The sequence below is a fragment of the Micrasema longulum genome, unplaced genomic scaffold, assembly GCF_059751315.1.
Source record: "Micrasema longulum isolate JH-2025_06_02 unplaced genomic scaffold, ASM5975131v1 h1tg000957l, whole genome shotgun sequence".
NCBI lineage: Eukaryota > Metazoa > Arthropoda > Insecta > Trichoptera > Brachycentridae > Micrasema > Micrasema longulum.
This window is the reverse complement of record NW_028278148.1, coordinates 127,786-151,885: the sequence shown is the minus strand read 5'-3', so window position 1 is coordinate 151,885 and position 24,100 is coordinate 127,786. Positions and strand designations below refer to the sequence as shown.

At 32.6% G+C, this 24,100-nt stretch overlaps 1 protein-coding gene across 1 annotated transcript in view; it reads right to left on the bottom strand.

The window, feature by feature from the left end:
• The window catches only part of Graf (GTPase regulator associated with FAK), a gene marked incomplete at its 5' end in the record, with an annotated part of 121,359 nt that extends 103,798 nt beyond the window's left edge, over window positions 1–17,561 (bottom strand). The window contains 3 exons of the mRNA XM_088232211.1: window positions 873–974; window positions 3,529–3,600; window positions 17,404–17,561. Of these exons, the coding sequence (XP_088088337.1) occupies window positions 873–974; window positions 3,529–3,600; window positions 17,404–17,561 (332 nt within the window). The remainder of the gene's footprint in view (window positions 1–872; window positions 975–3,528; window positions 3,601–17,403) is intronic.
• Window positions 17,562–24,100: the final 6,539 nt, after the last annotated feature.

Sequence of the window (24,100 nt, the reverse complement as noted above, 5' to 3'; positions counted from 1 at the left end):
TGGCGCGTGTTAGCCAGCCTACCGCCTCTCCTAAAAATAGGTTATTATTAGTCGGGAGGAACATCGGATTTAACTTACTCTACAAAAAAAAGATTTTTTAAAGATTCTCATAGTGTTTATAATGAATATTTTCATTCATTATTTTCGTTTTGAAAATAAGGTCTTTCGAAAACGATCGTTACGTAAGTTGGTAATAGATTTTGTCATAGAAGTTCACGAGCAATGCATTCATTTTAATGTTGGTAATGCCACAGGCCACAGAAAGAAATATAAGGAGAGTTGTCTATGCATATTTTCTTAAGCCCCCCCTTTACCCACTCCACACTCCAGTTCCGGGCACTGACAGATGAAAGTGAAAACGGATTACATGTTACATCTCGAATTTCTTTTATTATTTTATGGTTTTCAACCTCTTCTAAATTAATTCAATTTATCATGAAAATTATAAATCACAACTTGTAGCGTTTGATGAGTGACAGGACGCGGTAAAACAGAAGCTATCTACGATACTCTATAAAATCCATAGACATTGATGAAAAAAATCCGATGACGTCACAAAACATCCGAAGACGTCATACTTAATGACGTCACGAATTGTTTGTTTTTGGCATCATTTAAATTACTATAATTGAATCCTTTATATCTCCCTTATATCTTAACATATTTTAATAAGGATACTACCGATCGGTTTGTGATTTTTTAGATTAATTTATTGGCTAATAAAAAAAATCCATGATAATTGCCCATTCAATATGCAATTTCTTTACGTGTATTGTACAATTTGTGGAAACATGTCATAGATTCAGAACCACGGGCTCGGGTATTGGGCACATACCCATTCAAGGAAAATAAAACAAAGTACAATAAAATACCTCTTGGAAGACTGTGTCCTGTTTTTTGGTCGACAGGTTCAAAGTTCGTTCTTGTGTTTGGCAGAATTTTGCTGTTTTCTTGTCGAATTTCTTTTTTCCCTCCTATAAAAAAAAAAACAGTTATTCTTAGTATCTTTTGTTTCTCTACAAGTGATTCTTAACTTTTTCGAAATCACGGTGCACTTTTGCCATAAGAAAAAAACACGATGCGCCGATCGGGCGGAAAACAAAGAAAAATATGTGGACTAAACAATTATTACAAATGAAACAAATAACATGCAGATTTCAGAAATATTAAGTCGAATATTTAATATGGCTATCCTCAATAATTCTGGGGCTTGGGGCTAAAAGGGACATCCATAATAATATGCTAAGGGGTGCTATATTTGTGTAGTTTTTTACCGTTTACGTTTTATGCGGTTTCATGTTCACTAATCTTGTAAAACTTACTAGTTCATTTTTTTGTTTGTTTTTTTTTACAGTATACATAAGAGGTAAAACAGAGTATTAAAAAAAATAAAGGATTATTACATAGCAATGAAATACAGATTAGCAGTAAAAATGGTACACAAAAAATCTTACAAAGGCATGGCCTGTTCGTGGGTATACAAGAAATGTTAATGAATTTTTGCTCCTATAATAAATAGACAGTTATAATATATTTGTGTAACATAAGAAAGAGAAAACAAAATATTCTGTAAAAGATTATAAGGTATTTTCCATTATTTATAGTAATAAAAAAAAAAGGATATAATTTTTTTTTTTAAAAAACATAAAAATATTCCTTATTATTAAAGGGCAACAAAATATATCATGGAAAAAAAGAGTTTATATCTTTATTTTGAATCCAGGATAGTGCGTGTTTTTTAAAAGAAGGAAAATTTGCTCGATGCATAATTATTGTATTTTTTTGTTGCAAACTTTTAAAAATAAATTTTATGCCGCTGAAATTCCACTCGTCAATGCGATTTTTGATATGCTAGCTTTCATATTATGTCTAACTTAAACTTTAACTGTAAATGGGGTCTAGATTTCTAACCTCCCATGCGCTCTGCAGCTGCAAGACATGTCATCTAGATTCTATTCGTCTAAATTAAAAACCTTTCTTACTCATTTTTGTGCAATGTAAATGAGGACTAGATTTCTAAACGTGCGTGCGCTATGTGGCTGCAAGACGTGTTGTAATCTAGCTCTTACAAAATTATTACAATTTAACCCTAAGTGAAATAGGGAACTAGATTCTTAACCGACTATGCGCTCTATAGCTGCAAGGCATGTTGGATGCTTATTATACAGCGCCCTTGAGATGGTTTTTAATTTTTATAATTCTTAAGCTATTGAACTATTTTGCAAACAAGTAGCTTAATCACAAATAACTATCGAAGTGCTTAAAAACATGCTAAGCATTTGAGCGATCACAATGAACAATAATGAACATGCTTAAGTTATCGCAGTCATAAGTCAACGCGTGTGTAATCTCTAAGTCAACGCTCGTGTCAGTTAGTTTTTTGTTTTCCTCGTAAATAAATACAGTGCACTGGCGAAAAATCGGCGTTTACTATAAAAAAATATATAATATATTGCATTTGCAAAATAGTAAGGAGTATCTAATACAAAAAAAGTGAAAATTAAATTACAATTACTATGGCGACTGCTTTTCTTGACATTAATTTTGCTTGCCAACCGCCGGCTAAATGCGATAAATAGCACGATAAAAAATAAAGCACTTTTGGAATATTTTGTATATTTACACCGGTGAAATTCAAATATGTGATTGCGCAGCAGGATTATACGTCGCGAAACCTTAATATTTTGACATTTAATATTAGGTGTTCACGGATATTGCATTGTGATCGCGAATACGATAAGCAACCATGGTGAGAAATTGTTATCACGTCGCTTATTGGCACGTCGATAGTTATTTGTGATTGCGCTACAGTTGAAATAATATTTATGTTGTCCCCCCTTAAAAAACTACTTATGTGATTTTCTTGCACCCAAACCTTGTAACAAATATTATAAAAGTGCAAAATGTTGTAAACAATTTACCGGTCATGAAGATGCCTTCTTAGGCGAAAGCGCTCGTTGGTCAAAATCAAATGAAAGTGAATCTAAACCAAGATGTTTTATTGATAATTTTATCTAAGGAGTTTTATGGTGAAATATCTACAAAAAACATCAATCTAATTCAATGTAATTACATCTCTTTAGTGTAATTCTATAATATTGAAGATATATAATATGAATGGGAAATTGTATAGGAAAATGTATCGACGAATACCTTCGAATTTTATATTTTTCTAGTATGTATCTTTGTTACCTTAAAAAATAAAATAAAATAAATCCAAACTCGAATTCCTTTTCAGGAGAGTAGTCGTAACGTCAAAACCAGTCGTCTAACGCTCTGGTTATATTTCACACACAGAACTGTATTCTTCATCCGCCTGGATGGGTGGTCCGTGTCTCGGACTCAAGGCTCAAAGGTCCATGGTTCGAATCCCACTCAGCCCAAAGTTGATTCCCATTTTCTAATAGTGAGTTATTTACAACTCGTTGAAAATGGCCCTCAAAATGACATATTTGGGTAAATCAAAAGAATGCAAGGATTTATTTTATCTCAAAAAATTATAAATATTTTTATCAATACGAAAAATACCTTGACAGCTCCAATGTGTTCTTTGCGGAATTTTTCGAGGGGTTGTATAATCTGGTCATATGCTCGCCCCAGCTGTGAACAAATAAAAAATTGTTTAATAAAATCGAACAAAATCAAATAACATTTCTTACTACATACATTACATTTCTTTTTTTTTTTACAATAAACATAATAATAAAACAGAGTATTAAAAAAATAAAGCATAATTAAATATCAATGAAATACATATTAATAGAAAAATAATAAACAAAAAAATCCCACAAAGGCATGGCCTGTTCGTGGGTATACAAGAAAATGTTAATGAATTTTAGCTCCTAAAATAAATAATGGACAGTTATAATATTTTTGTATAACATAAGAAAGAAAAAATAAAATATTATGTAAAAGATAATATGGTATTTTTTTTAATAGTAATTAAAAAAGGAAATAAAAATATTTTTAAAAAACCAAAAAAATACATTTATTGTTATTTTAATACATTACATATAAAAATAACAGTAGAACACATACAAAATATTATACAACATGGAGTTAATATCATTTGAAAGATTCCCTTTTTCTTTTTTTTTTCTTTCCACTTTTACTCCCTCGTCATAGTACAGGGTAGATTATTACTTATATTTATTTCAATCTCTTTGAAAACAACCTTTTTATTTATATTTTCAGATAAAATTAAAAATTTGAAAGCCCCACCCAACTCATTCGGATCCATTTTAGAGGTCTTGTGGTCTCCTTTGAGATACGCGTACTGATTTTTTTTTATATACCTAGGGCACTGCATTGGTACACCGATCGCAGGATATATTGATAGTTTTTTTAGACATTAAGGTAAAATGATCCGTCTAACACTTCAGGGACTAGTGTAAAAACACCCATTCAAATAAATATTTCATGTCAAGGCAGGCGTCGTGGCTCAGTTGGTTAAACATCCAACTGTGAAACTGGCGTCGCGGGTTCGGTTCCCGCCAGTTGCATTTTTACTCACAATTGGTCTGGGTGTTGTGGTGTATTATTTATAACTTCCTTCTTATCTGCTGACAAGGCTCTAAAATAGAGGCTTAGGGGGTTATTTTCTTTTAAAAAACATGACGGGAATCGAACCCGAGACCTCCTGCATGATAGGCAAACGCGCTGACCATTACACCACGAGGCCGTCATACCTATACCATATTAATTATATCGACAATATGTCGGTAGTCAGATGGCAGAAGCGACCATCTGTATTTTTGTCTATGTTTTAGTTTTCAAAAGTTTTAATTAATATTTCAGTAAATACACGCAGCAAAAAAATAAAAAAATTAGCGTCATTTAGAACGGTAATTTATTATTGAAAAGCAACACTAAAATATTTTACTTTGTGGATTAAAGTATTGAAATTGAGACGAATTTCAGCTCTCCTGAACATTTTTGAAAATTACAGATGGTCCCTTCTGCCATCTGACTACCGATTTTGATATTTATTTAGCATTTATTTTACAGAATCAAACGGTTTGAATAAGTAGGAAGACTTTGCCTTAAGGCAATATACCCGCCTTATATATCCATATAAACTATGAACGATATAATGTGTTTAAATAAGTAAACAAATAAATTGATTGATGACGAATATTTTTTAATTTTATCAACAGATGGCATTCACGCTTTGAAATATCGGTTGGAGATGCTTCCGGAAAACTGTCTGAGAAGAATTTTCGACGATTAGGTTTGCGTCTTGGATAAACAAATTTCAATTCGACTTTAAATTAGATAGAAATTGACACGGCTCAATTGGGCTCATTGCATTATTTTTTAAAATTTTGGTATCTTTTTCTCCTAAATGAGTTTAATAAACTGGATTTTTTAAAACTAATAAAATGTCTGTCTTATCTGCCTGTCCGTCTATCTCAATGGCGATTTCTCGGTACAATTTTTCGTCCTACAAACTGCTGTTTAGCCGTGGACAATGGTCGAGTCCCGGGACAAAACAGTATTGTATTATCTACGTAAAAACGGCATAAGAACAGTGTAGATAATAAAATTAATCTAAAATTATCAATACTCAAAAAACTGTCGCCCCTTATTTTAGATAGTTTGAAACGAATATAACGAATAATTATTGCGGAGTATAATTATAAAAATCATTGTTTGTATTTTGATAGAGCGATACATATCTCTAGGTAATATTTCTCATGATGCGTGAAGGAATACTTTGTCATATTTGTAACTGATCTATCATTATACCATGTAATAACAACACAATCGTGTTCGTTAAGCCGTGACATTTTATAACAACAAAAAAATATTATATGTAATAATTACACAATAGTTGACGTATTCACATGAGTCAGAGTTGCAAGTGTCACGTTCATTTTTGTGGAGGCGGCAGTATAAAGGTCTATGAAATACTGTCCAGTAAAAAAAATTTTTTTTTGCTAATTATTCGTACCCTAAAAAATTACTTTAAAATTTGTAATTTTGAATTCCCGCAGTAACGGTGATTCGAACACCTCACGATTTATGTTTATTTGTTCGTGGCCATTGAAATTTGTGAAGAAAAATATCACGAATCTTGACGTCACAACAACCAAGGCCAAACACGTCGCGTTTTGGTACGAACGTATTTTTATTGAATTTTTTTTTAACATTTATGTATGAAAACATTTCTCCACAATATTCATGTTGATCTTAAAAACACAATTGATTATTTTAAATCCATTTCATATATATTTTAATCGGTACTCGTAGTTGTGATATTTCCCTATTAAAATGAAATCAAAAACTACCCCACTAATTTTTCGTTTCTCGATATTGATATTTGGCAATCTGGATGACTGGAGTTCGAATAAACGGAATTCTACTGTATTTTGATTTTTGACGAGAAAAAAGTATTCTGCCGCCACATATCTTTTTTCAATTATCTTTGAATCATTTGAATAAATTTTTACTTTTATATTAAGTCCTTATATGAGAATCAATGCACAGAAGATTGATCTAAATTTTCAGAGGCATAATCTGCCGGTCGAAAAGTAATTATATTTTAGTTGTATATAACTCGTTTATTTAACATTAATTTATTAAGGTACCGATATGATATCGGTTATATCTCAATAAATAATTGTTTACTTAATTTTTTTGAAAAAAAAAACAAATAACATTTTCAGGCGTTGCCTAGTATGTAGGTGAAACAATTCAATTAGATGAATCTCACCCGCATAAATAAAGGTTTCAGCTCTTTAACTTCACAAACATAAACAGATAAAAGAATTGAAGGAATATAGATGTTCAAATATAGGCAGAATGGTAAATGTTACACAGTGTGTAAAGTGGCCACTCAAACCAGCCATTGACAGGTCATAAGCCCTGTAGATGTCTAGACTTCTATATTACCTTCTCTTAAATAATCTTCATCTCTGTTGTAATATGTTAATATAAACAGCTCCCCAGGGAGTTGAATCCAGTCCTTGTCTACAAAAATTTGGACAAACTCAAAATATTGTTATTTTTTTTAATTGCGATATTTGGAAAAAACCGCGTTTGAAAACGGCTAAATCGTATGATTTCCTTGCTTTTTATGAGACTATTTTTCCTTAATATCGAAGCAATCAATGTTACTATGGTTTGCAGTAACATTTCATTAGTTAGGACAACATTAGTAAGCTTCGGTAGTCAATATATCTGTGACCTTTATCCCGTCTAATGAAATGTACACATTGTACACAACACACAAGACTTGGCAGACGGGGGAGGGGGTTGGATGTTTGAGATCCACTATATTACTGCCCATAAAGCGGCCATTACATCCCCATTACCCACAGAGGTAAGTTAAATTTGTCATTTGATACATGGTCAACCTCAACCTCGAGGAAAACTCGACCCCAGATCATTGCAGGAGACTGCTGCGAGACGTTGCATAGATTCATATAATATGGTACTATTAAGCGTGCTGTCTAGATGTTGAAATTTATGTTTATGATATAATTTATGTTTATATGCATAGAATTAAGAATACTCCAGAAACCGCATACGCACATCAAGCAGAAGCCGACTCAACTACTCATAAATGAGTAGGTTTACGTTTTGCCCCATTAATATGTAATAATAATAATATTTGGCTGATTTATATGGCGCCATTTTTGTAAAAAATCACCTCAAAGGAGCTTTAAAATTGTATATCTAAACTTACATTCTAACTAAACTTAAGTGATATATTATATTTCCAGATTTAAAATTGAGGGTATGATAGTCTAAAGAAGTGGGCTTTTAGTTGGGATCTGAATTGACTGGGAGTGTCGATGATTCGTAAGTTTGATAGCAATTGGTTCCAGGCAGAGGGGCCGGCGGCGGCAAAAGCACGATCTCCAAATCTAGTGTTTGGGGAGCGCCGGATTTCGACAAGTTTTCCTCTTCCTGAATCAAATGCTGACCTAAGAGTAGATTTTCTTTGACATGTATTTTCCCTAATACAAAGGTCCGATAGGTATTTTGGAGCCATTTCATGAAGGGATTTGAATACTGTCCAGCACAGCTTGTATTTTATTCTCTCTGGGCTTTTTAACCAGTGCAAATCTCGAAGATGTTGTGAGATGTGAGAATATTTTTTTACTCCCGTAATAAGCCTTGCTGCTGCATTGAAAATAGATTGAAGTTTATTAGTTTGATATTTTGGGAGATTTGCGTATATTCCATTACAGTAATCTAGACGCGAAACGACATAAGTTTCTTTGTTGACGTCACTCAGTACGCAACTCCTGATTTGAATTCAACTATGCTGTGTTGTGTCCTTTTTAAGTGTAGAAATACTGCTAGGATCTTAAAGGAACAGGATAGCATCACATTCCATGTGTAATTAACAAACGAATGATTAAGTAGCAAATTAATTTTTTTTTTAAATAATTATTTTTCTATCTGTCAGATTGTCGATAAAACAAAATGGAAATTTCGTTAGTGTTGCCAGGGTAGATTTTTTTTTACCCTACTTTGCTCATTTAATAAAAGAACTACTGAAAATTAGACCTCGGATTAAACAACGCCGTGGGGGACATTTGAACGACGTTATCTTTAAAACATCAAATATTATTTAGCATGATATAAAAATATCCGTTTTGTGTCAAATAAAAATTGTTTTATGTTTAAAGTTCATAAATTCAATTACTCTTATTAAATTACCCTTTATTTATCTAATCTGTTGTGTCAATCAATGTTTCTACGTGCACAATATTTTTTTGAGAAATTAACAGATTGCTTTTTTTTTACCTTACATTTGTGTTATGATTATTTTTTTTCGACAAAGATCCATTATCTCAGTTTCGCTTTCTATGGTTGGCTGCTTTCTGCATAGCTACGTTCAATTGAGGTAGGACCATTGATCCATGAGTTCGCGACACTACCAAGGGATCACAAACTACAATATCCATAAACTACGATGTTATATATTTCTAGCGACAAGCAATTATAATCGTACCAACGAGCTATAAGACAGTTTAGAAAAGGTTTGTAATTTACACACACGTTATGGGAAACCGAGTTTAACACATTATCAGGATTGGCCGACAAAGCACGGGGTATGGCCGACAGCTGACAGCCATACATGATACTCATATTGAAATTCAACTGGGGTAACTTGGTCAACAGCTCAGAGTAATAATTCTCTAGATATGCCCTGAAGGTTTGCGGCCTCCGTGGTGTAGTGGCCAAAGACACTTCGCCGCCCTAGTTCTTGTATGTTCAATAGATGATAGCAAAACAGCAGCATTATAAATTAAATATATTTGTAATGTTATTATTAGAACACACATAACAATATGTATGATATGTGTGGCCTACTTTAAGATTTAAATAAAAAAATAAAAAAATAATAAAAAAAAACTGAGTTAAGTTTAATTAACATATTACAACAGAGACGAAGAACATTTAAGAGAAGGTAATATGGAAGTCTAGGCATCTACAGGGCTTATGACCTGTCAATGGCTGGTTTAAGTGGCCACTTTACACACTGTGTAAACTTCACCATTCTGCCCATATTTGAACATCTATATTCCTTCAATTCTTTCATATGTTGATGTTTGTGAAGTTAAAGAGCTAAAACCTTTATTTATGCGGGTGAGATTCATCTAATTGAATTATTTCACCCACATACTAGGCAACGCCTGAAAATGTTATTTTTTTCAATTTCTATACTTTTTCGTGGACCAGGTGGATTTATCAACAATATTTTGAGTTTGTCCAAATTTTTGTAGACAAGGACTGAATTCAACTCCCTGGGGAGCAATTTATATTAACATATTGCAACAGAGATAAAAAAACATTTAAGAGAAGGTAATATAGACGTCCAGGCATCTACAGGGCTTATGACCTGTCAATGGCTGGGTAATGTGGCCACTTCACACACTGTGTAACATTCACCATTCTGTCCATATTATAACATCTACCCCTTAACTAACTATGAACTATAAATTGAGAGTACTATGAATTAAAATTAAAAATTTTAAAAGCGAGCAGGAAAACGGCAGATAACGATGGATAGTGTTTACTATTATCTGTTTATTTTTTATACATTTATATCAATAAACCATGTTTTAAATAAGTTTTTTTTAACTAGCTACTGAATATATTTATGCATCAGACTAACGTTGATATCAGAGTAAAAAACATATAAAGCTGGTAATACAACCAAATCCCAAAAATTGGGCGGAGATTAGATCAAATAACAATGCGATAATACAACTGTTTTGTCAAATACGGCAGCGGCGCTGATGGTAACGGATCGTAATGCATTTAACCGGCCAAAATCGGCCAGTATTCATTTAACCATAGACTTAACGACTCGTAACACTACGAACGTTTATAAAACGCAATTATCGACTGGTATACCATATATTAGTTAAAAATGGTATCAAGTTAACGAACGGATATTTATAAAACCGGCCCTTAGAGAACTAAGATGACCCAAGTTAGCCGACATGACCAAGTTAGCTAACATGACCAAGTTAGCAACGTTTACCCTACACCGCCTAGTGTCATACCACGTGAAAGTCTTTTAACGAGTTGAAAGTGATAATTGCCCCTAAGGCGACCATCTCCGTCGCAATTTCTAAAAGGCGCATGTTGTCCATTTTTTAAAAAAATAATTTATTTATTTAATTAATCGGCGAAGAAATTAATTCGCACACGTCAAGGTGATGTTGGCGGTTTGAGAAAGAAAACAAGATTAATAATGCAGCAATTTGTCCGAATTGCAGATGCGTCGCCTTGAAATTATAATTTTGTCTCACCGAACCGATTTTGATATGTGAACTTGACATTGTTATTAACCTTAACCGCATGTATGTCACCGCGTCCAGGCGGATGAAGAACACAGAAATAAAACCAGAACCTTGGACGAGTGTTTTCGACTTGATTCCTGAAAAAGGAAATCGAGTGGACATAGGCCCGCTTCGTTAATGTGTTCTTTATTTTATTTTTTATTAAAATATACGGCAAAAATGCGTTTCACGAAAATTATAATATAAACATATTTGGTCTAATTACCGCATAAAGTACTTTTTACCCAAGATTTAAAACAAAACTGAAACCTAAAAATTATATAACTCATTCAAAAGCAGTTTAAAACAATTAAAAAATAAATATAAAAATCAAATTAGATAATAAAATATTTTAAAGGATTAATATAATAAGAAAATTATAAAGCACTGTTTCATAAAAAACAAAGACAAAACTTTTTACCCAAGAATTAGAAATTATGTAACACATTCAGTAGAAGTTTAAAACAATTTTTTTTAAATAATTTTAAAAACTTTAAAAAATAAATTGTAAAAAAATGTGTCACTAGAAAACGCCATTGATAGTTGTGACGTCAAGATTCGTGACGATGTTCCATAAATTTTTTAATGGTTAGGAACAAAGTTGAAAATAAACATGAATCGTGACGTATTAGGGGCGTGGCCATTGCAATGACCGTTTTTGCGGGAATTCAAAATTACAAATTTAAAAATACTTTTTATGCTACTAATAAGTAGCTAAAAATTATTTTTTTTCCGAACAGTATTTCATATACAGGTGTTCTTTTAACCCTGTCACATCCGAAACCACGATGATCAGTATGAGCAAGAAGACATATTGGCACATAAAAAAAAAATTTAGAAAGACTAAAATCTTAAAAAATAAAATATAGAAAAAAAACAAATGATTGCTTACTTCTGCAGGGGAGAAACGAGGAGGGGGCCCCCCTCACTTCTCCCCTGCAGAAGTAAGCAACCATTTGTTTTTTTAAATATTTTATTTTTTTAAATTTTCGTTGTTCTAAATATTTTTTAATATGCTAATATGTCTTCTTGCCTATACTGATCTTCGTGGTTTCGGATGTGACAGGGTTTAAAAAACACCCTGTATGTACCCTTATTACTTTTGAAATGTTTAAAAAACATTATATCTCCCTATTTCGCTGTCACACACGCTTAAAATGTATGAAAAAATGCTCTACTTTGTTTCATCTTGGTAAATTAATTTTGACTGCAGTCAATTAGCCGAATTATAAATGGTTGAATAGCTGCCTCTGATTCTGTACGATTCACAAATTATATTATTGCAAGTATAATATAGTACATACGAGTATTATCATAATACGAGTATTGGGATAGTGCAGTGGTCGGCAAACTCAATAGTCAAAAGAGCCAAGGATGAAAAAGAACAAAGAGGGAAAACATTTTTGAGTCGGAAATAAGGAAGTCTAGGCATTTACAGGGCTTGTGACCCGTCATTGACTGGTTTATCTGTCATTGTTGATTCTGTTCCCTAGTTCGCCCTCACCTAGAGTATTCCTCTGTTATCTGGTCTCTAGATTATGATGTTCACATAAAAAATATTGAATCAGTTCAACGTCGATTTTTAAGAAAGATAGGCTATAGGTTGGGCTTATCCAGAGACCTATATACGTATAATGAGTTAGAAACTACCTTGAATATATCTTCTCTTCAAGACCACCGAAATAAATCCGACCTTATAGTCCTATTTAAAATTCTCAACTCACTCTTTGATGCGCCTGAACTACTGAGCTCAATAAAATTAAATATCCCAACTAGAAACCTCAGACAAAACTCACTCTTTCATACCAATAACCATAGAACTAACTATGGTTTTCATTCCCCTATGCCCAGAATTCTTAGGTCTGCCAACAAACATACCAGTCTTGATTTCTTTGATAACAAGTTGTCTTCTTTCAAACGATCACTGAATCAAATTCAATTATTAACACCTCTCTCCCGCTTCCACTCCCACAAAGTCTACTATAAACCATTGAGTCTTTCTAATTTCGTTATAATAATTTTCTATGTATAAATGTGTCCATAAAATGCCCATTGGGCGTAAATATAAATATATGAAATAAATAAACTAACTGGTGTAAGAGGAAGTATTACAAAACAAAGCTTTAAGAATCATTTTGAAAAAAAACCGATACACAAGTACAAATTTGAAGTTAAAAGAATTAAAAGTACTGACATAAAAGCAAATAATATTATTCAATACGATGATGTTTATGTATATTATAAGTAATTTTTAAAAAACAACAGAATTTTGGAAAAAATTGATCAAATCCAACATGAACATGATCACAATACCAGATAAAAGGAAAAAATCAGATTCCTATTTAGAAAAAAAGGCGAAGTCAAAAAAAAGTTCTGTTTTATAAAAGGAAGTAAATTTAAAAAAAATTTAAACAGAAGGTTAAGAAATATGTATTAAATAACTTATAAATTAAATAGATGTACGTTGTTATTATTGGAGCACACATAAGAATATGCTTATGTGTGCCCTATTTCAAGATTCAAAATGAAATGTAAAATAAAAAAAATAATAAGAAATAAAAATTAAATGTGTTTTCAGGCGTTGCCTAGAAGGTGAAATAATTTAGCTAGATTAATATCACCACCATCAATAAAGATTTCGGCTCATTTACTTCACAAAAGTCGACAGAAGGAAAAGTTGAGAAAATATGGATGTTTGAACATTAGCTTGCCAACTGCCAGCTAAATGCAATAAATAGCATGATAAATAATAACTGAAGAAATAAAAATAGCAGTTTTGGAATATTTTCAATATTTACGCCGGTAAAATTTAAATATGTGATTGCGCAGCAGGATTATACGTCGCGAAACGTAAATATTTTGATATTTAATATTAGGTGTTGACGGATGTTTCATTGTGATCGCGAATACGATAAACAACCATGGTAAAAAATGTTATCTCGTCGCTTATTAGCACGTCGATAGTTATTTGTAATTGAGCTATTAGTGTTGAAAATTATCATGTCTCCTTCTCCGGTCTTTTAAAGCATAACACTTTTAAAATGTCCGCGGACAAAGCGCTCAAGAGCCACGCTTCACCGACCACTGGGATATGGATTTACGTATGCAAATTTTACGCGGTAGTCAGTTATTAACATCGGGTAAGACTATAATAATAAATTATGTACTCGGACAAGTCTCAGCGGTCTTCATTCGTCAAGGTGACGGTTAATCAAATAGAAAATATGGCACGAATCAATTGATTGTAATTGGACGATGCGAACAGCGGGTATTATATTCTGATTTGTCATTGATAACGTCAGCAAGACGGCAGACGGTGGCAATTGTATGCAAATCGTTAGTAATCGAGCAAATTAGGCGTAACTACGCGCTACAACTTGCTGATGCTTGTGACTCTTCGAAAGCGTTACACTTTTTTGCTGACAAAGGGGCCTCGATTAAAATAGGAAGTTAACAGAGTTATCTTCGACTGAATATAGAGAAAAATCGATATTGTGTACGAAAATGAGTATTCAGGGTGTTCTTTAAACCCTGTCACATCCGAAACCACAATGGTCAGTATGGGCAAGAAGACATATTAGCATATTAAAAAAAATATTTAGAACAAATATTTTTTTTAAAATAAATATTTAAAAAAAACAAATGGTTGCTTACTTCTGCAGGGGAGAAGTGAGGGGAGCGCGGCGCAGATCAGACTCCCCGTCCCTCATTTCTCCCCTGCAGAAGTAAGCAACCATTTGCTTTTTTTTATATTTTATTTTTTTAAATTTTATTCGTTCTAAAAAAATATTTTAATATGCCAATATGTCTTCTAGCTCATACTGATTATCGTGGTTTCGGATGTGACAGGGTTTAATGAACACCTGTATTTGCATAACCATTAGGATAGGCCGATATTTTTTTTCCGAATTTTGAAATGAAAGGGGTCTAAAAAGTTACCTTTTGGATTACTCGAAATGCAAAAAATATTTTACACTACTTTTGGCCCCTTAACCAGAGCTTGAAGTTTTTGAAAAGGTTGATTTTTTGCGCTAAACCGGCTGTCATTTTTTATTTGAGTAAAAAAAATCAGTCCAATAAAATTGTATAATGTGCATTAAACCTTACTAAATAAGCATCTACGGGCGTGAGTTTCACTTTGTTTTGTAATAAATGAGTAGCATTGTTTTAATGAGCCATTGTTTTCGCCAATATTAGGCGCTCAACGGAATCAGTTCCGCGGAGTGTCAAATGTTTGCGTTTAGGTAGTTTAAAAACGAATTTAAATTTGCAATGTGATTAAGTCATATCTTTACTAACGAAAAATAATTTTATCAATATATATAATTAACAAAATGTTTAGACAGTGATAAACTTCAAACCTCGGTTGAGGGCCAAAAGTAGTATGAAATATTTTTTTAATAATTTTTACGTTCAATGTGATCCAAAATGCAAATTTTAGGACCCCTTTCACATTGATATCTTAAAATAAAAACACGGCCCACTCCAATGACCATTTAAAGTATTTTCATCAGCAACTATTAATTGAACATGTCTAAAAGAAGAAAAAAATATACATATTCTGCTTTTCATAAAGAAAACTTAATTTTACTTTGTAGATAATATTGAAGATAAATGTTAACTTCCCATTGTAATGGGGGCCCAGGGCCCCGATTCCAAACGCTATCTTTATCGGTACATACCGAGACGATATACTTAATATTCCTATCTCTATCTACCTCGTAGTGTTTTCTTTACGTCATCTCAGACGTCATATGATCAAATTCAACCAGCAAGTGTCGCTGAAACTTTAATACACATTCAATGCTTAATTAAAATATTTCACATTCGTATTTTAAATAATCTTTTGTGCAGCCACAAAACCGCCAACCAAAATGATTTAAAAAAAATCGCAATTAAAGCAAACAATTGTGGCGCAAATATTATTTTTATACGACATTTGATAGTTCCTAAGACGGTGTTGTTAACTTCTGTCATATCTCTATCTACCTATGTATTACAAAGCCGGCTTCGTCGATATGTCGATCCGTGCTCTCAGGAAGATAGGAAAAAATGTGGAAAAGTTTAACGAATTTGTTTATTTTTGTGAAACTATTTCAGAAGCTGCTCGTGCTAGATTTTTCGCCAACGCTATTCTAAACTATATTTAAAAACCGTTTAATTTGTGGAACGGTAAATGTTACAGCTACTTCTATAAAATAACCGAAACGGCCATCTCTATTAACTTCATCGGTAACCTGTTATTGAACATGTTTGGAAAAAAATGTATCCACATTATTTTTCCAATACAGAAAACGTAATCAATTCAAACCGACGTGCATCCCGCTCAAAGTATTTCTCCGAAACCGTCAAATAAATTGAGGTATTGTAAGAATTATTTCAGGAGTCACGTGTCAAAACTAGCAACACTAAATATAAAATGAACGTAGTTGTGCAGAAAGCAGCCAGTCCACAATTTTGAAAAAAATAGATATTGGTGTTATCGGGTCAGTAAGATCAATTCTATGTTCTGCTAAAAACAGCCAGGCCGCTTTCGTACAAAAAACTGTAAAAATCACCTTCTGAAAATAGTGACGATCACAAAAACGGAATTTCTCAATTTGCAGAAAACACCCACAGCACTAGAAAAATCTTACGGTACTTTAAAAATTATAAAAATGGTGCAACACGTAATTTGATTCTTGTTTGTAATATAAAAAAAACGACATTGTTTATCATTTGAACGTAGTTATGCAGAAAGCAGCCAGCCATAGAAAAATGTAACCGAGATAATAGCACCTTAGTAAAAAAAATGAATAATCAAATCTACGCAATACTTGGAATGTTTTTGACTTTGACAAACGATAAACAATGAATACATTATTTTTTTTTTATATTGCAAAAAAGAATCTAATTACGTATTTAACCAGTTTTACTGATTTTCAAAGTACCATTGGATTTTTTTAGTGCTGTGGGTGTTTTCTGCAAATTGAGAAATGCCGTTTTTGTGATCGACACCATTTTCAAAATGTGATTAATACAGTTTTTTGTATGAAAATGGTCTGGCTGTTTATAACAGAACATAGAATTGACTTTACTGCATCCGATAATGTCAATTTATATTTTTTCAAAATTGTAGACTGGCTGCTTTTGCATAACTACGTTCATTTTTCAGAGTCATAACATTCCAACTGTTGTGCAGATTTGATTATTCACTCTTTTTTTACAAACGTGCTATTACTTTAGTTTCACTTTTCTATAGCTGGCTGCTTTTTGCATAACTACGTTCAAGTATTTCCAAAGTTTGATTGAATTAAGATTTTTTAATAAAATGTATGTCACCGAGCATGTTAGAAAATGCATTTTCGCGTTCGTGCATTTATTTTTCAAAGAATTAAAAAAAAAAACCTTTTGATATTTTAACCACCACCTTAGATATTTACCTAACTGCCAGTAAAACATATAGTTGTATCATCAGTAATATTCCTTTTGTTTGCATGAGGCGATGAGAGTGATGTGTCTTATATCTGACTGTTAATAAACATGTTCTTTTATAATTATTATTTTTTCTATTACATTATTCCATTTCTACAATATAAATAAAATAATAGCTTACCATCCTGTCTCTCTCGTCTTCTACGGTTCTGATGAGCTGGCTAAATTGCTTCAGCGACCTGGAGATGACGAGCTCATCTTCAGTCAAGGACTGTCCGATACACTCGAAGTCGAATTGCTCCAGAGATTCTGATAGAGTTCGCTGGGCTGTTGAAAGACCTGGAAACAAGAGAAAATATGGTTAAAGAAGTCATCTTTAAAATCTAATCAGAACACCCAGACACGTAGGATGTAGATATAACTGGTAACATCTTAGTAGGGTATTATCACTCGGGAGGAATATCGGATTTAACCTTCTCGACAAATAAAAGATTTTTTAAAGATTCTCCTAGTGGTTATATAAACCATTATAATGAATATTTTCATTAATTATTTTCGTTTTAAAAATAAGGTCTTTAGAAAACGATCGTTTCGTAAGTTGGTAATAAATTTTGACACAGAAGTTCACGAGTAATGCATTCATTTTAATGTTGGTAATGCCATAAGCCACAGATAGAAATATAGGGAGAGTTGTCTATGCATATTATCTTAAGCCTCCCCCTTACCCACTCCAGACTAAAATGGATACAAAGTCGTTGGAACAATAGGCTTCTTTCATCCCTCCGGCAACTGCACGTGGACCGGACCATCTTCTAGGAATTCAGCAAAAATATGTGTTTGCACATGTGCGATACTGCGACAGTGACTAGTGACTACACAATGTTTTCCACAATGTTTATAATAATAATAATCATTTATTTTATTCATATATATGTACATTACAAAATAAAATATCTTAATTCATACATATATAAATAATTAGGTAAAATTAGGTATATGTAAAAAAAACACATTAGTATACATAATATCCAAAGAATAATATGTTAAAAAAGTAAGAGAATCTTGTAACGAAAAACTCCCTCAGAGACGTGAAAAATGTCAATGTCCAAAGTGATATTGTTCAACATAGAGATAGCCCTTCCAACAGGCATAACCATTGGCAGGTTGGTCCTGTATATTGGAATGTGAAACAGTCTATGTTGACGCTGTCTAAGGTAATTATCAGGAACATAAAAGCTAATGCTCCGCATAATTTCAGGGTTGTCAATAATACCGCGCAACAATCGAAAGAAGTGCGTTGTTAAATACACATTCCTTCTAGTCTTCAAACTGCTGTAACCAAGCATACCCTGGAGAAACTCAGTGGGATAAAGCCATGGATAATATCCGCACTCCCTCATGTAGAGAAACCGAAGAAATTTCTTCTGAACCCTCTCCACCATAAGAGAGTACTTCAACTCACACGGTCCCCAAATCATCGAGCCACTCTCGAGTCTACTTCGCACCAACTAGTTATAAAGAATTCTCAGTACTCGTGTACTACCAAAAACCCTAGCAGTACGCAAGACGAATCCTAACATCTTCAATGAACTACTACAAACTGTTTCGATCTGATCATGAAATGTCAGGGAACTCACAAAAGTGATGCCTAGATCTTTAACCTTCGCAATCCGCATAAGATTCTGGTCATTCATTCTATAGCGGAAGAATAGCGTTTTGTGGGCCCTGGTGAAAGACATAACTGAGCATTTTGAAATATTGAACAATAATTTATTTCGTCTTCCCCATTCAGATACGTTTAATATATCCGTTTGGAGAGAACTAAAATCATCCAAAGTTTTAACCCTCAAAAATAGTTTCAAGTCATCCGCGAATAATAAAAAACGCGATTTGACTACAACTTTTTTAATATCATTGATAAAAATAGAGAACAGTAATGGACCCAAGTTGGATCCCTGGGGAACACCTGAGTAAGTATTAAAAATTTTTGATGCAAACAAGCCATGTGAAACGTATTGATTTCGGTTTCGGAGGTAGCTCGCCATTAATTTTAGCATTCCATCCGAGAAACCGATCTCACTCAGCTTGTTTAACATAACATCATGATCGACTGTATCAAAGGCTTTGGCAAAGTCATTATATGAACAGTCAACCTGATGTCCTGCATCTAATGCAGCCGTAATATAGTCTGTAAATATCATTAAATTTGTTTCAACCGAGCGACCCTTCCTGAACCCATGCTGTTCATCTATTATAAATGGCTCGACTCGAGAAGCGATGATTTTAATTATTAAAATTTCAAATACCTTAGCTGGCGCTGAAAGTACAGCTACAGGTCTATAGTTTTCTACGGATGACTTAGAGCCACTATTGTGTATAGGAGTAACTTTAGATATCTTCCAAATTTCTGGAAAGACTCCTGTATTTAATGACAAATTAAATACCCTTCGGATATTTTTATCAGTAATGTTATCCACAGTTTTGAAGTGCTTTATTTGTTTAGTTTTTTATTGTTTACTTTTTAGCACGAACACTTTGCAAATTTACTATTATGCTCAATGTTTGTTTTTGTAAATTTATTGATAATTTTAAGTTGCCAGAATTTCACTCGTCCATGCACTTTGTAGCTGCAAGACGATTAGTAATCTAGCTTCAATAGGTAAATGTTATCAACTATCAAATATCCTAATTTAGTAAGTGAGGTCTATAATCCCAACCGCCCATGCGCTCTGTAGCTGCAAAACGTGCCGGGATATTTATTCTAAAAATAACTTTTTTTCTACAGACTTGTTTTAAAGCTTCACAAGCTTATTGATCATTTTTTTATTTCGAAAACACTGATCTTCTTCATTATATTGGATGTAAAATTAATGAACTTAATTGTAGAACTTGAAATAGGATTAGGCTACCGCTTAAAAATACAAAACAAAATAGCTGTATGATGACATTCCTGGGCTGGTATTCTGAACGGTATAGTGCGCGTAAAGAATGCTTTGCTATCGCGTATTTAGTACATAAAACGCGCAAAATGCTGTTTACCATATTGATGTGCTGTAAATTTATTTATTTTTATTATTATTATGTTTCTGATCCTATATAATATTGTTGGTGATATACTCGTATGTTGACCAATTACTCGTCCCAACTCAACACAGAACTTTAAGTCCCACGAAGTTGGGACTTATGTCACGAAAAATGTAAAATAAGCTGTTTATAAGCAAATGAATTTAATATCTGTTCGATTGGTTGAAAAAATAATAATCTTAATGTCCCCTTTTGCGTGACAAGAAATAAGTATTTATTCCATCTGCCAGTCTGTAGGACTAACTATGCACAACACTCTTTCCTCTATCGTTCTTGCTCTAACTATAATGTTTTTTTCATCTATTTATATATTTTACGTACCCCTTAATTTATTTAAAAATAAATTAAGACTTATTATTTCTGGCTGCGATACGATCCCACTTACTATTTAATGATGCACACTCCTGAACACTTACTCCCACACTAATACACATAAACACACATCTTCACTTACTCTCATACAAATACACATAAACGAATCCTTTTGTTGTACCACAATTCAATAATATGTATGATTTTTATTTAGAAACTTTGCTGGTCTGTCTTTAAGCTGTATTTTTTTTTTAAATGTTATAATTTCATTGTCGACTGTTTGTTTCTTTAAAATAAATAAATAAATATTATAAGTTTGTAAAGCGGCCTAGAGGTAGTATACTACGAAAATGGCGCTTTATAAGTTATCCATATTAATAATAACAAAAAATATCAATATCCTAAAAACGAAATACTTGATAACTAAAAAAAAACACTTTTCCTACAAAATTACTAAGTTACGAAATTTTATTGTCTTCTTTAAAGTTATCATTAAGTGAGTTATGTTGGATTCAAAATTAAGACGATATGGAATATTACGTCGTACAATACTCATACAATATGAATTATGAGGTCAATATGATGTGTCTAGTGTCTACTATGTACTGTCTGCCGGACCAGACTCGCCCACGCATTCCACAGTGATGCACCAATTATGATAGCGTGCGTGTAATATTTACAGGAATTTCAACCGTGAACCATATGCAGACTCCGTATAATAATAACAGTTGCTGACTACTATCGCAAGATATTCCTCGTAAACGAGTTTAACTTTAAAACAATGCCAGTCTGTTCTGAGAGGGTCAACAAAGGTCCGAGGGAGAAATTCCTTAAAGAGAAAAACGTTACTCTATAAAAATATGGCTTTAGGATTGGTACATTATGCAATTTTACAAAATAAAAATATTAGAGAATTTAATTAGATTTTTAAAATTAATTTACAAGTATTTATTTATTATATTTACTAATATTTACCTAAGTATTAGTTTGAAATAATAAAACATTTATATATATTTTTTTAATGTTATTCAAAATTGTTTTCTTAGTTTTTTTAACTGGTTCAAAGTATTTCTAATACTAAATTATCTTTTTTTTATCGATAATTCTATAACTGGTAATAATTTATTCTTTTATATCATTTTATTTAATCCTGCTTTACAAAATTGTAAATAATAAATTCGATTCCCCGGAACTCATTAATCTACTTGCTTACCGTGTCCCCTCCAGGCCAACTAGACTCTCTGATATTTTCTATATTGGTAAAATTAAAACTAATCATCGGAAACATTTAACGATCCCTCGTATATGTGAAACATTTAACAAAAAAATTAATAGTCTTGATATATTCAACACTCCATACAATATGTACAGAAGAGAAATAATAGGCTTGATTCATGCTCTTCATTCATAATTCATTTAATCATTAAATCAAATGCAATTTTCCACTCTTACTTTCCTTCAATCATCCTTTACCACTCCTTATCAATTTCCTTCTTTTCCTTTCCACTATCTCCTTGTTTAGTCCATATTTATCTTATTTTAACATATAGTATATTTATTATTTATATAGTTTAAACTTCAAGCCGTCGTCGCTTTATTACAGTATTATTTAGTAAATACACAAAATTGGATGGCAGGCCCTACTATGTATACATTTTATATAGTTTTTTAAAAAAATATTAATTTAACCTGTACATCTGTTTGTATTTGAAATAAATAAAAGATAAAATATATGGTTTATTTTTTTTAGACTTTCTTAATTTGTTAATTAATAATATTATTTTTAATGCTCTGTATTACTTATGTTTACATGTATGTATATTTAATTGTATTTGTAACTAATATGTAAAAGGCACTAAGTGCTGTTTATTTCAATAAAATAAAAAATAAAAATTACAGCCAATTACAACAGTTATATAAAGAAACATAATGAACAAGAAACTGAACAAAAATAACATAAAACTATGTAGCAAAAACAAACAAGGGCAATGAAATAATGGTATACAATATATTCATAAACATGACAAACATATAAGACTTCGAGCTAAACCATGCCAATGGATTTTCATCGCACACTGTTTTAGTGGCAAAGAGATCTACGAAAAGCCAGAAGATCTATCCCAAAGAATTCCAAGTTGTTTGACGAATTTCCTAATCTACACATTCTGGACATAGGGGCGTACATTGTTCTTAGAACTACTACTACTACCATCACGCCATTTCCCCGTAGGGGAAAGCAGAGAGAATGGACCGCCACACACGTCTATCCTGGCATACATTCCTAGCGTCCTCCACATTCATACATCTTGTCATACACGCCTTTCGGTTCTGTCTGCTTTTGACATGACCAGCCTTAAGATTTTGGTTTATCTGATCATGCCACGTCTTCCTTGGTCGTCCTCGTCTCACGTTGCCGTACATTTTCGCCATATATACTTGTTTTACCATTCATTCGTCCATTCGTTCTACGTGACCAAACCATCTCAGAGACCCGACCCTTTCTTAATCTTATCAATTATACTTGACTCAGATTTTACACTCTAGCCTGATTTCATCATTTTGATTTTGACTTTGACTTCTGGTGACATGGTTGTGTTATGTACTTACATGGTACGTATTGTATTTAGTTATCTGGAGGTAGAAATTACATACTCCACAGGATGTAATGTACCCAGAGCTCTGATGCATTTGGTACTTAGCCATCTGGTAAAGCCCTCTGGGACCAATATGAACATCTTACGCAATACAGAAATCATGTATTTTTATGAAAACGGGTCGTTTATAGTATGCACCTGTAATACATATGCTTCAGTGCTTAAGAAATAGAATTTTGCGTGAATCTCAGGATGTCGCGTGGCAAATAACTGTACCTATTTTTTGTATCAAATCTACCCCTCCAAAGGACCAAAACTTGCATTATATAAATCCATACGCAGTCCTTTGAGGATGAATTAAAAATGTAATTTCTCGTGGTTACTACGTCACTCTGACGTAATACTTAGTTTTAATAAATACGGTAGCTTTCGAGTGTAACAGGGCTTTTTGTAATGTCTTTTAAATAATAAAATGAATATACAACGTCTTCGTGTCTTCTCAATTGATCTGTTGGACTTCGAATATTTATTCTGTGTGTGCTACACTACATCGGCACATAACAGTTGGGAACATAGAAAAAAAATGATTGCAACAGAGATGGGGCATTACTTATAGCATAAGTATTTTGAAAACGCATAAAAGTTCAATCTCAGTTCTACGTTTCTCCAATGAAGACAGATTGAGAAATTGCTCTGTTTCAAAATAGGAATAATTACCCCTTTGCAATCCGAGCGATCAAGCCACTTTTATTAGAAAACGGTGTTGGACAGTTGTATATAATATAAAATGAATGAATTAAATCTACGAACATATCAATAAGCCATAACTCTTTATTGATACAGCAAACAAAAACAGGAAATAAACAGAGATAATTCGAGCGTTACGTA